Here is an 18,913-nt window from a genome sequence, read left to right as displayed (position 1 = left end):
CTTTGACCCACAAAACCTTTCATGCCATGCAATTTATTTTATGCATTTATCTATTTTTTGACCCAGAGTCTCACTCTGTCTCCCAGACTGGAGTGCAGTGGCGTGATCTTGGCTCACCAAAACTTCCACTTCCCAGGTACAAGGGATTCTCATGCCTCAGCCTCCCAAGTAGCTGGAACTACAGGTTTGCACCACTATGTCCAGCTAATTTTTCTATTTTTAGCAGGGACAGGGTCTCACCATGATGGCCAGGTTGGTCTCAAACTCCTGGCCTCAAGTGATCCCCCTGCCTCAGAACTCCCAAAGTGCTGGGATTACAGGCATGAGCCACCACACACAGCTTCATGCAGTTTCCATCTATGTGTCCATATGTTTAAGCCATACAGTAGTGTTTTCTTTTTAAGATGTTAGGCCATGCATTTTAGTTTAGTTCACTATCTCCTACCACCCATTTTTAATTATTTCCCTAAAAATACATAATGAAAGTGCTTTATAACAAAATTATTTGAAATCACTTTTGTATAATTATTAAAAAATATATTAGTAAACATAAGCACACAGGAAATCAATGATAGGTGCAGTGATCCTAAAATATGCAGTGCTGACAAGGCAGTATACCATGACACAGTGTAATATGAATGGCAGTTACCTTCAATTAGTTTAACTGAAATATTTATGAACAGATACACCTCTTCAGATACATGTAACTATATTCCTAAGTTACTCACAGATACTGTGTATCACAAAACAAGAGGTTCTCTTACATAAGTTATGTGCTTCCATTTGCCCTCAGCATCTAGAATGAGACTCAAAATAACTGAGGGAAGGAAAATCTGAATTTTAATAATAGGTCTATACAATATTAGCACTTTTTAAAAAGCCTATAACATTAGCACTTAAGATGGATATGTCTATAGTGCTTCAAGTAGTTTTCATCTCTAAAATCATTTTAAAATCACAGAATTTGAAGTTACATGCTGGAAAGGACCAATGACCTTACATGACATTTAATCCAACACTCATTTTACAGATCAGGGAAACAAACCTTAAAACTGACTTGCCCAAGGTCCCACCAAATAGGAGCAGTTTCTCGTCCTAAACTCAAATTAAGCAGTGCTCTCAAACTTTGCTGTACATTAAAATCAACTGAGGAGCTTTAATAACTGCCTCACTTTCAACATGAGACTTTTTAATTTAATTAATTAGCATTGGGTAAGACTTTAGGCATTAGGGTTGTTGTTAAAAATTTCCCTGGTGACTTCAAAGTGCAGCAAAGTTTGGAGTGATTGAGTTGGGGTGAAAATCAGAATCTTCTGGGATGCTTTTCTTCACAAGAAGATGCCTCACATCCATTCCTATTTTCCTAAAGGGCTTCTCAGTGCCTAGAGACAGAGGGAAGGTTGAGGTGAGAAGATACAAATGTTTGCAGACATGTATTTTGAAAGAAAAAACCTTGCAAAAGTGATCCCAATGAGTTCCATCTACCCCATTGACAACAGTGCACTAGTAACCCATAATAAACATTTTTCAAAATCTTTTCTTGAAGTCAATTTGCCCTATTAATTTGCTCAATAAACCTTTATTTCACTAATAGTGAATATACCAAATGATAATTTCTCAAACTTGTTGATGGGAAATTAAAACTTACTTTACTTTCAAAAGTAGACTTCTAAAAATTAGAATAATGAGGAAAAAAGCGTGAAATTTGTTTGAGCAAGATTAATGTTTAAAACTACTTTTAAATTGTATGCTAACACATCAAAACTTTTGAATTCAAGAAGCCAGGGATACATACCAGAGTGATTTTTTTTTTTTTTTTTTTTTTTTCCTCAAGGATTTAGAGGCTTGGCTGAATACAGACATTTAGTGATTACTCAATAGGTCCCAAAGCTCAGGACTTGAGACAGAGTTTGAATCCAGTTTTCACTGAAACACAATTTCATCTCTACTACTGTGATAAGGGAGAGAGGAAGTGACATTATTATAAGTGTAAACTTGCCTCTTTGTTGTTGTAGTTATTGGTTTTAGAAATGGAGTTTTGCTCTCGTTGCCCAGGCTGGAGTGCAATGGCACAATCTTGGCTCACTGCAACCTCTGCCTCCTGGGTTCAAGCCATTCTCCTGCCTCAGCCTCCCAAGTAGCTGGAATTACAGATGCCTGCCATCACGCCCAGCTAATTTTTGTATTTTTAGTAGAGACAGGGTTTTGCCGTGTTAGCCAGGCTGGTCTCGAACTCCTGATCTCAGGTGATTGGCCTGCCTTGGCCTCCCGAAGTGCTGGGATTACAGGCATGAGCCACCATGCCTGGCTGCCATGTTTTTTTAAATTATACTTTAAGTTCTGGGATACATGTGCAGAACGTGAAGGTTTGTTATATATGTATACATGTGCCCTGGTGGTTTGCTGCACCCATCAACCCGGTATTTCTCCTAATGCTATCCCTCCCCTTGCCTCCCACTCCCCGACAGGCCCTGGGGTTTGATATTCCCCTTCCTGTGTCCATGTGCTCTCATTGTTCAACACCCACATATGAGCGAGAACATGCGGTGTTTGGTTTTCTGTTCCTGTGTTAGTTTGCTGAGAGTGATGGTTTCCAGCTTCATCCATGTCCCTGTAAAGGACATGAACTCATTCTTTCTTATGGCTGCATAGTATTCCATTGTGTATATGTGGCACATTTTCTTTATCCAGTCTATCATTGATGGGCATTTGGGTTGGTTCCAAGTCTTTGCTATTGTAAATAGTGCAACAAAAAACATACATGTGCATGCACCTTTATAGCAGAATGACTTAAAATCCTTTGGGTATATAGCCAGTAATGGGATTGCCGGGTCAAATGGTATTTCTGGTTCTAGATCCTTGAGGAATCGCCACACTGTCTCCACAATGGTTGAACTAATTTACATTCCCACCAGCAGTGTAAAAGCATTTCTATTTCTCCACATCCTCTCCAGCATCTGTTGTTTCCTGACTTTTTAATGCTCACCATTCTAACTGGCATGAGATGGTATCTCATTGTGGTTTTGATTTGCATTTCTCTAATGACCAGTGATAATGAGCTTTTTTTCATATGTTTGTTGGCCACATAAATGTCTTCTTTTGAGAAGTGTCTGTTCATATCCTTCACCCACTTTTTGATGGGTTTGTTTTTTTCTTGTAAATTTGTTTAAGTTCCTTGTAGACTCTGGATATTAGGCCTTTGTCAGAAGACATTAATATTCTAAATTAGCACTTTCCAAACTGTGTTCTAAAAATCAATACTCATAATCCAAGGAGGTGATAATGATGTACACTGGACAAACCCAGTGGAGCTTGTGGTGGTGTTGGTTGTTTTTCCTTTTAAAATAAACTTCATCTCAGGGTGCTCTCAAAGTGCATCTTTGTGACCCATGAGGTTCTCATGCACAATGGGAGAAAATCAAATGCAGATACACTGTGGTGCCAGAAGAGAAAAAGCTTTTTCTTCTTCCAAGACTAATGTCCAAAGTAGTACACATTGATTTAGGCCCGCAATGCACTGAAAAACTAATATTTCACAAAAATCATTCAATAAAGGGAACCTATCCTTCTCATTGCATTCAACATTGTCTTAAGGCATAAAGGCATCAAATAAATAGCTGCACTTTTTCTGGGATTGCTTATGTGCTGATTTTTCCTTCCACCATGACGTCTAAGATTAAAAGAGAAATTGATACTTAATATTTAGAATCTGGATATCAATATATACTTGACTCCAATTTCTTAAAACGATTGCTGAAGAGGACAACCAAATGGCTGAAATAATTTTTGAATAAGGGAGTCTATCCCTTGGCATTACAGTTGTACTCACGATTTTAGTGTCATTGTAAGATGAGGCTGGCTGACTGTGCTGTCATCAAGGAATATTGTCGAACATGAACTGTATTGTTGAGTAAAATGCTCAGTAGATACCTGAAAGGGAAGTGAAGTATAAGATAAACTTATCAAAGTATATTTTTTCATTGATTAAAATGTCAAATTTTTCAAAGCACTAGGATATTTCTTACACTCCATGAACTACCTGAGTGTGGTATCATGTGCACTCTATAGAAAACCCATCGGAGGCTCTTAACTTCCACAGAGGATGTTTGAGATACGGGTTATAAAAGGCTGCCCTTAATGTGGTACCTATCATCAAAACTAACAAGGATTTTATGAATTTCCTTTATAAATAATGAGAAAAGTTTAAAATAAGATTTTATTTTTTATAGTGACATAAAACAGCTGAGAATTTCTATTTCTGTTATTTATTTACTACAGTAAAATGTAATGTATTGAATAATATTGGTATAAGACCATTTTACTGCAATGAATACAAGACTAAGACTAACGCATTTACTAAGTTACTAATCCTAAATGTATTATTTCAGGCGATATTGTGACAAAACAAGTGTTTCAGATTCAGAGGCTCATGTACCAAGGCTGCTAGGCCACCAACAAGTGAGGAAGACATAGGTTTCTCTAGTCCTGTTTTCTTATGTGGAGGATAAAAAGAGTATCACCTAAATATTCTCTCACACCCTGAAAACAGATGACAACTTAAAAAATTTAACTTTCACTTCATGTTTAAATGAGATTGCCATGACATGACTCAAATGAGACCCTCATAGAATACTTTCCATTCATTTCAAAACTTGATTAATTTTATTCTATAAATCATTTGACCTGCACCTAGGCATTTTCCTGCTCTACCCCATTCTCTGTCTGGAATAATGCTTTTCTCCTTCCTTGTTTCAACAAGCTTGACTCCATCTACCCTCTTGGATCTCTTTGCCAGTAGCCTCACCAAAACATGATTTTTTGTACACTAACTGATTACAAGATACTAATTCTAGCAGAGTATTCACCTCATGAGAAAGTACGCCTCTCCATAAGAGTAAGGGAGAGCCCTAACTGTTCCTACCTCCAGCTGCTCAGCATAAAATTTTGAATAAATCAAAAAGTTCAAGTGTTTGACAAATTAATTCAGTTATAATTTGGAAGGTAAGTCTTACTACATTTAATTACAGCAAAAATACTACTAACCATTTACTGTTTATAGGTATTATTTAAGGTAGTCACAAAATAGAAACAAATCTAACTTCAGTCAGCAAAAATCACAGAGTATGAAATTTTACAATCTTTAACAAGAAATGGAAGGGTTTACTTAGTGGTTTTAAGGTTTAATGACAAAAACTAGACAATAATCATACCTCATATTTTAGTAAGTCAAAACCAAAGCCTTACCATCAAAGGTCCAGTACCCGTTGGACGCTGATGCCCAACCACTGACTTCTTCCACTGTACCTGCTGCCTCTAATTTTAACCCATTAAAAACACTAAAGCTGTTTTCCTTGTAGAGGTCTTTCACCTCCTTGCTTAGTTATATTCCTAAGCTTTTTTTTTTTTTTTTTTTTTGCAGCTGTTGTAAAGGGGTTGAGTTCTTGGTTTGATTCTCAGCTTTGTCGCTGTTGGGGTATAACAGAGCTACTGATTTGTGTACATTAATTTTATATCCTGAAACTTTTCTGTATTCATTTATCAGTTCTAGGAGTTTTTTGGAGGAGTCTTTGGGGTTTTCTAGGTATACGATCATATCATCAGCAAACAGCGACAGTTTGACTTCCTATTTACTGATCTGGATGCCCTTTATTTCTTTCTCTTGTGTGATTGCTCTGGCTGGCTAGGTCTTCCAGTACTATACTGAATAGGAGTGGTGAGAGTGGGCATCCTTGTCTTGTTCCAGTTCTCAGGGGGAATGCTTTCAACTTTTGCCATTCAATATTATGTTGGCTGTGGGTTTGAAATGGATGGCTTTTATTACATTGAGGTATGTCCCTTGTATGCTAATTTTGCTGAGGGTTTTAATCATAAAAGGATGCTGGATTTTGTCAAATACTTTTTCTGCATCTATTGAGATGATCATGTGATTTTTGTTTTGAATTCTGTTTCTGTGATGTATCACATTTATTGACTTGCTTATGTTAAACAATCCCTGCCCCTGGTATGAAACCCACTTGATCATGGCAGATTCTCTTTTTGATATGCCATTGGGAACTACAAAACATTGCTGAATGGAAGTATGGATGACACAAACAAATGGAAAGATATCCCATGCTCATGAATGGGTAGAATCAATATTGTGAAAATGATCATACTGCCAAAAGCAATCTACAAATTCAATGCAATTCCTATCAAAATACCATCATCAGTTTTCACAGAACTAGAAAAAGCAATTCTAAAATATGGTACCAAACAAGACCCCCCATAGCCAAAACAAAACTAAGCAAAAACAACAAAACTGGAGCCATCACATTATCTGACTTCGAACTATACAATAAGGCATTGTCACCAAAACAGCATGGTACTGGTATAAAAATAGGCACATACACCAATGGAACAGAATAGAAAACCCAGAAATAAACCCAAATACCTACAGCCAACTTATCTTCAACAAAGCCAACTAAAACATAAAGTGAAGAAGGTAAACCCTATTCAACAAATGGTGCCAGGATAATTGGCAAAGCCATGTGCAGGAGAATGAAACTGGATCCTCAACTCTCACCTTATACAAAAATCAACTCAAGATGGATCAAGGACATAAATCTACAACCTGAAACCAAAAAAACTGTAGAAGATAATATCAGAAAAACCTTCTACACATTGACTTAGGCAAAGACTTCATAACCAAGAATCCAAAAGCAAATGCAATGAAAACAAAGATAAACAGTTGAGACTTAACTAAAGAGCTTCTGCACAGGAAAAGGAACAATCAGCAGAGTAAACAGACAACCCACAGAATGGGAGAAAATCTTCAAAATCTATACATCTGACAAAGGACTAATATACAGAATCTACAAGGAACTCAAACAAATGGGCAAGAGAAAAAACAAACAATCCCATCAAAAAGTGGGCTAAGGAGATAAATACAAAATTCTCAAAAGAAGATACATCACTGGGCAACAAACATATGAAAAAATGCTCAACATCACTAATGATCAGGAAAATGAAAATCAAAACCACAATGCCATACCACCTTACTCCTGCAAGAATGGCCATAATCAAAAAATCAAAAAATAATAGATGTTGGTGTGGATGTGGTTAAAACACTTCTCTACAATGCTGGTAAAAATGGAAACTAGTACAACCACTATGGAAAGCAGTGTGGAGATTCCTTAGAAAACTAAAAGTAGACCCACCATTCAATCCAGCAATCCCACTACTGGGTATCTACCCAGAGGAAAAGAAATATTTATACAAAAAAGATAGTTGCACATGTATGTTTGCAGCAGCACAATTTGCAATTATAAAAATATGGAATCAGCCCAAATGCCCATCAATCAACAAATGGATTAAGAAATACCATTCAGCCATAATAAGGAATAAATTAATGGCATTCCCAGCAACCTAGATGGAATTGGAGACTACTATTCTAAGTGAAGTAACTCAGGAATGAAAAACTAAAGATCATATGTTTTCATTCATATGGGGGAGCTAAGCTATAAGGATGCAAATGCATAGAATGATACAATGGACTTTGGGGACACAAGGAAAAGGGTGGGACGGGGGTGAGGGATAAAAAACTACAAATTGGGTTCACTGGACACTGCTCAAGTGACAGGTACACCAAAATCTCACAAATCACCACTAAAGAATTTACTCATGTAACCAAATACCACCTGTTTCCCCCAAAACCTATGGAAATAAAAATATATAAATAAATAAACTACGGCATTCTTCCCAGCAAATATAAAATAAAATGAAAACCCAAGTTTACGTTTTCCTCTCTCCTTTTCGGCAGGACAAATTTTAGAAATGTTTTTAAATAATAACTTTTTTCTTTTTCTGAGACAGGGTCTCCCCTTGTTGCCTAGGTTGGAGTGCAGTGGTGCAATTATAGTTAACTGCAGCCTCAAACTCCTGAGCTCAAGCGATCCTCTGCCTCAGCCTTGTGAGTAGGTAAAACTAAAGGCACATGCTACCAAGCCTGGCTAATTTGTTCCTTAACGTTTTTTTTTTTTTAATTTTATTAATATTATACTTTAAGTTTTAGGGTACATGTTTTTGTAGAGATGAGCTCTTGCTATGTTGACCAGGCTAAAAATAAACAAATTTTAATTAACTTAAATATTTCTAACACTTTGGGCATTCATGAAAACAGCTCCATCTATGTTGTGAGGTAATAGGATAACACAGCAGTGAAAGTTTGAATAAAAATATTAAACAAGGCCTTAGAAAAGTATAATATGCTTATTATAGATACATCACTAAAAAAATTGTCTAGGTTAATACCACTAATTATATTGAAATTAAACTTTGATTCACATGTAAATATAGGTCCTAAATTTGGATTAAATATAATAGATAGAACACAAATTTATTTCCTCTGCCTCTGGAAGTCTCATTAGTCATACATAAAATACAGGTTACACACAGGATCAAGAGAGAAGGTTGACAGAGATGATTTTTAATAAATGCTGGGACATAAAATGTAGATAAAGGAGTGGTAAATAACACAGAAGCACAACTTTGGTCCCTACGGAGAGTGACTGGAAGAGAAGCAAGCCAGTTTGTCTTGTAGAACTAAAGGCAGGCTGTGAACTTACAGGCAAATGGAAGTTTGGAAAGTAGGGTAAAACATAAAACAAAAGCCAGCAAGGTCAGAAAATCTGTGGTTAGAGCCCCAAGTCCACCTGTCCACCCATCTGATAAGAAACTTAGATGTGTGTTCTCTGGATATACCAAACCTGAGAATTTCTAGGTTCAGAAATACCACGGCTTAAACCTGAGATATAAAGAAAACTGTACACCAAAAATAGAACTCCAACTTGCTTCCCTAATTCTGCTTTTGGAAAGCAAGTAGCCATTCTTTTACTTCCCAGGCAGAAAATTGGGAGATCCTTTCTCAGAAGAAACGGAACTGGCTCGAATAAGGATCCCCAGATAATATACTGAAGTCCCACAAATGAACAGCTAGTTTGGCTTCCAACACCTCACACTGAGTGCCACCAGTTAACAGAAGTCCTGCTTCCAAATAAAGCCAGGGACCACCACACATTGGAGGGAAGCCTCCAACAAGAGACATCAAAACAATTGAAAAAAGGGATTCATGGGACTAGTCAAAATCAGGAGCAAAACTTAAAAAAAAAATCTGAAAACACTCTGAAAAAGATATAAAATTCAATAGAAATATTAGAGTAAAAAGTCACAGAAACTGAAAAATCGAAGGGGAAAAATTAAAAACCAATGCAGGTATACTGGTCTAAGCAGCTGAGTGTCTGAATAACAAGACTATCAGAAAAAAAGGAACAGAGAAAATAAAAAAATTCTCAAGAAGAGATAGTCTTCAGACTTAGTAGCCTCAATAAAATGAAAAGATTCCCACCAAGCTGTTATGAAATTTCAGAATCTCAGTGAGAGAGAAGCTTCTAAAAAGCTTCCACAGAGACATAAAACCTGGTTATAAATAATGTATCTCACAATGGCAATAGAGTCAAGAACAACACTGTAATGAGAGCACAATTGCGAAATATCTTTAGAACCATAAAGTTTAGATTCAACCTAGAAGTTTACTCTGTATCTAAAAGGAGGGATTTTAAGACTGGCCAGATCCCTAAACATCTCTGCCCAGGAAAATGTGCTCAAGTACAACTAGTGAGGATAACAGGACAGAAGGAAACAGAATCTAGGACTCAGGTGATCCCACACAAGATGGCAGTTATGTGAGATCCCAAAAGACTTCAAGGAGCTAGCACAGAAAAGCAGACATCGAGCATATCTAGGGAAAGCCACTCTGTATTGAACTAGGATGACAAAATGCCAAAGAAAGTTAACCCCCACCCCAGGCAAAAAAAAAAAAAAAAAAAAAAAAAGGAACATATGTGTTTTAGCAGATGGAAAGTATCTTTGAAAGGCATGTGATAAATGCTGCAGCACTTAGGGGAAAACAGCTGTTAGAAAACAGGCAAATGAATATAGTCAGAAAATTAGCTTCAGGCTGAAAAAAAAAAATGGATGTGAAAGCAAACAGACCAGCCAGGGGCTACTTATTGCATTTGGCTGGGTAAAGTCACATAGGCTAGGGAAAAAGAGATGATCCAGAAAAAGTGCAGAAATGCTCAGATTTCAGAACTGTTTCAGAGAAAGAATGAAGGACATATAATGCAGAGGTACAGTGAAAACATCATATGACTTAGCAGTGAATAGAATTTGCATAGTCATAATCATGTAAATATTACTGATTTAATTAAAAGTGTGCTACAATTGGAAGAAACAGAGGGAGAAAAATAAGGTCATGGTGTAGTGAGGAAGGTATGCTTTCACCTGCTACGACAAAGTCAATAGACAGTGCTGATAGCTATTCTATTTTTGTTATTTGTTATTCTGTATTTGTTATTTTGTTATTTGTTAATTCTTAGCTATTCTGTTTTTGTTATTTGATTAAGAATATGATTAAATATTTAAGGCAGATCTTTATACCACAACCAGAATATTGAAATTTAACTTAAATGTCAGAAATTCTTAAAATTTCTAAGCTGAAGACTTCTCTGAATAAATTTTATACTTAGGAAAATACAAAAAGAGGTCCATGTTATCACCACTGGGTCCCCGTTATAATCTAAAGGAATCAAGAGAGACATATTTTTATATCAAACTATCAATTTCTTAACTTTTTGACTGTTTACGTACATGCTTTGTACAGTTGCTTTTTCTTTTTTCTTGTACTAAGAATGAAAAAGAAAATGGTCACTTCTGATACAAATACCATAAAATAAGAGTAGTAGTTAATGTCTTACTAATTACTCCTAAATGGGAAAAAATTCCATTTAAAAAAATTACTTTCAACAATTTATATTTAAATTATCTGGCATGGTAAATCTCATAAAGTAAAATCTAATAACTTAGTTTTACTTTTTGACCTAGTTTACTTTTTGTTTCTTTTACATACAAATGAAAGAATCCTTGTGCACGAAAGGGCAAAAAAAAAAAAATGAGGACAGATGAAAAAGTTAGCTAATAAAAAAGTTTAACTGTTGCGTATATGAGCTGTGAGTATTTTCTCATTCTGCATTTACACATAGCTTACTTTATTTGCCAGAATCTAAGAGTTAACAGCTCTAAGAACTACTTTCTGGCCAGGCACCTATCTCTGGATGCACCAGAATCCCTGTAAGCTTCTCGAACCATACTTAGTGATCATCTACTAATACATCACTAAAAACAAAACAACTGGAAAGTAACTTATCTTCAATTTAAATTTTAAAATGACTATACAAACCTGATTGGACATGGTGTCTGCAGCACAAAAAATCATTTTTTTCTTAAAAAAAAAAAAAAAGGCCAGCATAATAAAAGCTCCAAGAGGACTTGGGCCATGCTTTGTTTCCTACACCGCCTCCACCTTTGATGCTGGAAGGACCTTGCAGGCAAACATTCCTACCACTGAAGAGTGAGGGACATGGAATAGCTTTTGTTTTACCTCTTCCATGCTCTCTATGTGTGAGAAGCCCATAGCTCTGGAAGGAACTGGGAAAAACAACTCTGACATGGTTTGGATATTTTCCTCCCTCCAAATCTCATGTTAAAATATGACCCTTAATGTTGGAGACAGGGCCTAGTGGGAGGTGTTTGGGTAATGGTGGTGGATTCCTTATGAATAGCTTGGTGCCATCCCCATGGTAAGAAGCAAATTCTCATTCTGGTAGTTTAAAAGAGTGTGACACCTTCCCTCTACCTCCCTCTCCCTCCCTTCTCACTGTGTGGAACTACCTGCTTCCCCTTTGCCTTCCATCATGATTGTAAGCTTGCTGAGGCTCTCACCAGAAGCAGATGTTGAAGCCATGTTTGTACAGCCTGAAGATCTATGAGCCAATTAAACCTCTTATTGTTATAAATTACCCAGCCTTAGGTACCTCTTTATAGTAACGCAAAAATGAACACAAATTCTAACTTACTCAAGACAGGCAAACTTACTCAAGACAGGCAAAGTCTACTCAAAACTACAAAAAGAAAGGTCACAAACTCCCATATTTTGCTGTGCTGCATTACTTCCCATATTATTATAGATCCTCACTTGTATTCTTCCTGCTTAAATCAACTGGAAAACTTGGCCGTGTATGGCTTTTTAGTAAACAAACAAGGAAAATAAGCAGAAGTAGGGCATGTTTAAATTTACATCAGATGAAAAGGTTAATAACTTAAAAGTTTCAAGAAGCATAAACTTGGATGTGATAAATGCATGTGATCAGAGGACTGTGCAAGAGGAGGCCAAAATCACAGATTCAATCTCTGTTGATGAACAACTATGTTTTTTTTTTTGTTTAAATGGAAACCAAGCTGAAGCCTAAGTTCTATCTTTAAAATGTACTCTTAGGAGCAAGGGAAAAGGGGCAAAGAATTATAAATAAAGATAAATCTATGACTCCTCCATCACACGACAAATTGTGTTGATAAAAAGATGGAAAAATATATAACTAAAAAATTTACATGATTTCACTAACACAGTAACAACTAAAAAAATATATCACGTATTAAAATAAGACAAGTGAATATGTGAAAAGTTGAAAAAATTAAACCAATATGAGTTTTTCTAAATACTTTCTATAATACATCTGATCAAACAACAAGAGTTTTCAATCTTTTTCTTGGCAGAAAAAACAATGTTGTCTCACCATCTGTTTGAGATTTTCTCAGGAATATTGTGCTTGCCTTTGGATGGTCAGAAGGGTTGGGCTCCAAAGGTATATCTATGGAGGGAGAGAAGAAAAAAAGATGTGATCATTTATAAAAATTTATCAAGTCATTTATTTGACTGCTGCATTTAGGCTGTTTCACTACCTCTACTTTTATTCTTATCCATTGAAATGAATGTATAGACAGAAGATAGAGCCAGGCAAGCTGGTACATGCCTGTAGTCCCAGCTACTCAGGAGGCTGAGATGGGAAAATCACTTGAGCCCCGGTCAGGAATTTGAGGCCAGCATGAGTAACATGGTGAGACTCTCCTTTATTTTTTTTTTTAAAAAAAGGTAAATTTGCCTTTAAGTTGTGTAAAATCAACTGCATAGAATAAAACAAGATGGCAGTATGTTTTAAAAGACAGGTCTATTTTATAGGCAAAATATAAGATGTAATCTGGAGTTTTTAAAATTTTAAAAAAGTAAATTCAGCATATCTGTCTCTTCTATGTCATTCTGAGGACACAGAACCTTAGTTCTGTTGAGTAGCTGTCTTCCATAGTCACATGAGATCTCTAAGTCTTCATTTCTTCATTAGCAAAATGTAGGGAGAACATATATAGGCCTTATTTGTATTGCAAAGAACCAAATGAGACATACATAAACTGTGCTGTAATCCTAAAGAATGACAATAAAGAGCCTTTTTTGAGCTCTCATCCAACACTACCCATCTATTAACTGGTGTGTAAAATCACTCAGAGGCTTTCCTTACACCACCAAGCGGAGTATGTTTACACAAGTACTTACATGCTTTGGGTATAAAGGTATAATGAATTAATTCACATATTTGTTTATTCTAAATTCTTAAATATCTTGGAAAGTGAGTATAATACTCCAAGTTACAAAGTCACACTCATCATGAGTCTTAATTATTCTACCTCTGAAAAAAATAAAAGCCCAACCAAAGTGTTTTTTGTTTTTTTTTTGTTTTTTTTCACTTTAAGTTCTGGGATACATGTGCAGAACATGCAGGTTTGTTACATAAGTATACATGTCCCATGGTGGTTTGCTGCAGCTATTAACCCACAATCGAGGTTTTAAGCCTCACATGCATGAGGTATTTGTCCTAATGCTCTCCCTCCCTTTTTCCCCCACTCCCTGATGGGCCCCAGTGTGTGATGTTCTTTTCCCTGTGTCCATGTGTTCTCATTGTTCTTTTTGCTTAGGATTGTCTTGGCTATACGAAGCCCAATCAAAGTTTAAATAGAAGAGCTATAAGACATTTCCTCTACAGTAATAAATCTCTGACATTTAAATGAAACCAAAGAGCCAGTGGATTTAATATCTTTATGATACAATGTTTTCTATTTGGAAAAATTTAGTTTTTATTCAAGAACCATATTGTTACCCAGAATTCTTTTTACTTAGATTCATCTCTTTGCAAAATTTTAGAGGCAAATCAACTGTTTTCTCTTTTCTACCCCCTCCCATACCCCGCCTCTCCCAGTAGTGTAGAGACTGAAAAACCCTAAATTTCTTATCTTTGAACAAGATGCTACTGTCAGGAGGGGGAATGACAAAGGGGAAGCCATGGCAACAAACACTCTTACACAGGCAAGGTCTGACATTTTAACCTTCAATCTTTATATTACACATTCAAAGTCTACATTTACGTTTTATGTCTTTCGAAAGTTTTGACCACAAATCATCCCCACCTCTCTTTTAGAACGAAGAGGTAAATAATGTCTGTTAAGAAGCCAGAATAAATCTGGAGACACATTTTGTGTTAAAGTAAGAATTTTAAAGTAATCAGAGCCTCATAGGTAAACTCCTTTGGGGCAACCCCCCCCACACCCATTTTTCTGCAGCCCTGGCCATGACATTTCACACCTTTCCCAATTATTTTAAGCACCCTGCATTTTCTTTCCTTCTGTGTTCAAATTAGAAGAAACTAAGCAGCTTCTATCAAGGTGACTTAAAGCAACCCATATAGTCTCTCCTATGGCAACCTGCATTCTGATTTTAAATAAGAAATCCCCAAATATTTCAGTATGAATTGTCCTGAGATATGGCTACTTTAACAAAGGAAACAATTAGGCACTTACCTGGTTCCTTCACTTAGGTACCATCTGGATAGGTATAAAGAGAATGGGATGGGTACTGGAAAGTTGGGATATTTGAGTTTTTATTGAGAAAAGGAAGAGAATATTCCAAAGAAGCCTCAACAAAGTCCCACAGGATACTAAACAGAGCTACAGACAAGAACAGCCATAAATAAATGGTCCCATGACAGAAGGGGAGAATGAGATGAGGGAGCAAGAACTGGGAGTTTTGGAGAGAAGGAAACAATAAACTAACTGGACTCTGTGGGGAAAGACTAAGGGGTGGGAATGCAAGGCAAGCCAGGTTTTGTTCCTGGAGAGCCCTAGGATAGCTGGCTACAGGCAGAAGGGAGCCTGAGGTGGGGGATGCCTCCCAGAGGACCCTGGGGATAGCAGCAGCCAGAAGTGTGCCGAGGGCAGAAGGCACCTGTCACCTCCTTACCTTCAGGCATCTCCCGTTCACAGATGTGGTACATGTGGAGGCCCTCACCAGCTTCAAAAGTCACCTCACCAGGCTCTACAGCCGCAGCCACAGGCACTCCTGCTATCAGGTCCCCAGCTGCTGCCTCATAGGTCTCAGACTCACAGTGACACACCGACCCCTCGTGCTGGTGCAACTCGGGGCTGGCCTTGGGACACACACAACAGGTCAGTATGTTTCCCATGGGGTGCCTCTACTCCTGTCACCACCTGTGCCTCTGCTCACAGCTTTGGCCACACACTCCCGCTGCCCTAGGCCGAGGCTATGCTGCACATGCAGAGATGGTCTTGCCCGCTGCTCGCCTGCCCACCTCACAGCCCAGCCCCAGCCCCGGCTGGGGCTGCAGGCCAAGGCCCGTGCCCTGCCGCCTCCCCTGAGTTGACTTGTCTGGGAGGGTGAAGACCAGCGAGCTTATTTAATAGGTTGTGAACCCAACAAGCGCTGAGAGACACAACAACTGCCTGAAGAGAGAACAGATGGAGCTCCTCCTCCTTCTGTAGTCACCTACAGACTGAAGCCCACTGGCCCAGGTGGGAGCCCAGGCTTGTGGCTCACAATGCCCTGCCCTACACTTCACAATGCCCTCCCTGACAGCTCACAATGCCCCGCTCTGGCTGCCACCGCTCCCCTACAGCTCAGAATGCCCCTGCCTGGCCTGCCCCACCCTGTGACTTATGCTGCTGCTGCTCTCCTGGCCCCTCGTGCAGTGCCAGTGGGACTAAGATTTTCATTCATCACCAGCTTCCTGAGCTTTTTAGTCCTAAGAAAAGCATAAGGTGTTTCCTTACTTGAAGCCATCTTCCTCTATGAGTTCTATACAAACCCTCGGTTAGTAGAGTGGGTCCCATTAGCAACCAAGTTGAACAACTTTTATTTGCTGACTCAATGTAGATACACCTGAATTGTTGACTGCTTTTGTAACTAAATACTCCTCTCCTGTCTTCCAGTGAGTGGAGTTTTTGTCTGCAGCTTGACCATAGCAGTCCCTGGGGCCCTAGCTCTACTCTCAATAAAGAGTTATGGCTGTGTGTCTTGAATCACACCTTAGGACCCATCCCGCCTCCACCTCCTTCTCCATAAAATAGAAACCTAACTTGTCCCTCCAAGTTCTGAAATGCTGAGACTTACCAACTCCCTTTTCTCCCCTGTTTCTTCCTTCCATGGCAAGGACTTTCAGATTTTCTCTCTTTTACTAACAAAGCATTAAGCATGATTTTGTCATACAAAATAGAGAGCCGTAAAGTGGGGTACCACAGTCCTAATTCAGTAAAGATGAATATTCAACAGCTGGCAATCAGTATGTGCCTGACAGTGTTCTAACTATGCTATGCTCATTTAACCCTCAGAACAATCTCATTTTACAGGTTTTACAGACGACATTGAAATGGAGAGGTAAGTTATCTCCCCAAGGTCACACGACTGCGCAGGCTGGGGCCACGATTTGATCCCAGGTAGTATGAATTCCCCAATTACTCAAGCGTGATTGTCAGAAAGTGTATTGGTCCGTTTTCACACTGCTATAAAGAAATACCTAAGGTTGAGTAATTTATAAAGGAAAGAGGCTTAATTTACTCATGTTCTACATGGCTGGGGAGGCCTCAGGAAACCTACAATCACAGTGGAAAAGGAAGCAGGCACTTCTTACATGGTGGCAGGCCAGACAGCGTGAGCGTGTGAAGGAGCAACTGTCAAACACGTATAAAACCATCAGATCTCATGAGAACTCACTCACTATCATGAGAACAGCGTGGGGAAAACTGTCCCCATGATCCAGTCATCTCCCACTGGGTCCCTCCCTCAACAAGTGGGTATTATGGGATTACAATTCAAGATGAGATTCGGGTGGGGACATGCCCAAACAATATCAGAAAGTAAAGGTAGAAGTCAAGCTTGGAGGGAAAGTGACATAGTAGATTAGCACATTTTTAAAAGAAAAACATTTTTTTGATGTGGATTTTAAAATGCCTCCGCTTCATTCAACATTGATTAAGTCCCTTCTACATGCCAGTAACTGTATGTGTGAAACAGTCCTTTCACTTTTTTTTTTTTTTTTTTTAGACGGAGTCTTGCTCTGTCACCCAGGCTGGAGTGCAGTGGCGCGATCTAGGCTCACTGCAAGCTCCGCCTCCCAGGTTCACGCCATTCTCCTTTCTCAGCCTCCCGAGTAGCCGGGACTACAGGTGCCCGCCACCACACCGGGTTATTTTTTCTATTTTTAGTAGAGATGGGGTTTCACCGTGTTAGCCAGGAGGGTCTCGATCTCCTGACCTCGTGATCCGCCTGCCTCAGCCTCCCAAAGTGCTGGGATTACAGGCGTGAGCCACCATGGCAGGCCAAAACAGTCCTAACCCTTAATGCTCATAGGCAGATACAAAAATAAAGGCTTAAGGAGTTCAGTTTTCTGAGACCACACTACTGGACAGGGTATAAACCTGGGATACAGACCCACCTCTATTTGACCCCAAATTTGATGCTGGGATGGCTTTAATTTTATTCCAAAAATTTGAGTCATTGAACCATACAAAGGTGAAGAGTCTCTGTCAGATGTGTGTATAGTGGTCTGTATAATAAGGAAAGACTGAAGGAAGTAACAAGACCAATTAAGAGACTTTCTCTAAAAGAAGAATAATGATAAAGGCAGTGGCAGTGACAAAAGTGGAGGAAAAATTTTCCGATTATTTCAGAGATGGAATAGGAAGTGCGTGGTCAAGAGATGTGAAAGAAGAGGGGAAGTAGAGGGAAAACAGAGCTGCTCAGGCTCTGCTGGGGAAGACTGGGTATGTAGCAGTGCCTTCCTCCTGGCAGAGAATGTAGGAAGTGAAATAGGTAAGGAGGAAAAGATAGTTTTTTACTCTCAGTGTCACATAAAATGGAATTCTATGGTCAAAAGTTGAATATAAATCTCTGTAGGCTAAGTCCATTTGTGACATCCCAACATATGTTTTCAAAAATAACACACATACTAAATCAAACCATTAAGAATAACTGGGGAAATTTGCTAAAATTTGCATGCTAATAATATCACCATTTTTCATTTATTACTTTCATGGAGCAATTCTGAATCTATGGCTATAGCAAATGAGGCACCTTGTATAAAATAAAGCTACTACATGAAACAAAACATTTAAAATTCTATTGTCCTCAGAGAATAGAGAATGCAACTGAAGCCGTGGGCATGGAAGTGATTACCTTGAGAAGTTGTGTACAGTAAGAAGAATTGGGAGGAAAAAAAACCCTGGAGAATAGGGTGATTTCCACGGCATTAAGTGAAGCTTGGCAAAGTGAGCACTGGGAGTCGAGAGACTTGCATATAAATCAGGAATGGCTGCCTCTGTAAGTCATTAGAAAGGAGATGATGTCTGCTTTTCATTTCTATAACAGCAGCACCTAACACAGTGCCTGGTCAATAGGTACTCAACATATACTATCTCAATGCACAGAGTCAAATGTTGCCAGGAGGGCAGGAAAGCTACAAATTGGCTATGGTAACTTAATTATTGGGCTTGTGTGTGTGTGAGTGAGCTGCATGTCAGGTAATGGGTAAAGTATTGAACTGGAGGTGAGAAAACAATGACACAAACTGAGGGCTTCTCTTTCCAAGTATTTGGCTGAGAAGAGAGATGTAGGTAGTAGTTAAAGGGTAAATATGGTAAAGAA

The 18,913-nt window shown here is 38.4% G+C and overlaps 1 protein-coding gene across 2 annotated transcripts in view; it reads right to left on the bottom strand.

Moving 5' to 3' along the window:
- The window catches only part of LOC129006311 (cyclin-Y-like protein 2), a 36,052-nt gene extending 20,222 nt beyond the window's left edge, over positions 1-15,830 (bottom strand). The window contains exons 1-4 of one of the 2 annotated variants that reach the window (XM_054435858.1): positions 15,218-15,830; positions 12,669-12,743; positions 10,687-10,721; positions 3,830-3,930 (exon numbers count right to left, since the gene is read on the bottom strand). In XM_054435858.1, coding sequence (XP_054291833.1) covers positions 3,830-3,930; positions 10,687-10,721; positions 12,669-12,743; positions 15,218-15,440 — 434 coding nt within the window. In that variant the 5' untranslated portion in view covers positions 15,441-15,830. The remainder of the gene's footprint in view (positions 1-3,829; positions 3,931-10,686; positions 10,722-12,668; positions 12,744-15,217) is intronic. The other variant, XM_054435859.1, reaches the window with a different exon arrangement.
- Between the last annotated feature and the right edge of the window lie 3,083 nt (positions 15,831-18,913).

Source organism: Pongo pygmaeus, chromosome 8, assembly GCF_028885625.2.
Source record: "Pongo pygmaeus isolate AG05252 chromosome 8, NHGRI_mPonPyg2-v2.0_pri, whole genome shotgun sequence".
NCBI classification, from domain to species: domain Eukaryota; kingdom Metazoa; phylum Chordata; class Mammalia; order Primates; family Hominidae; genus Pongo; species Pongo pygmaeus.
This window is presented reverse-complemented; position numbering and strand designations above follow the sequence as displayed.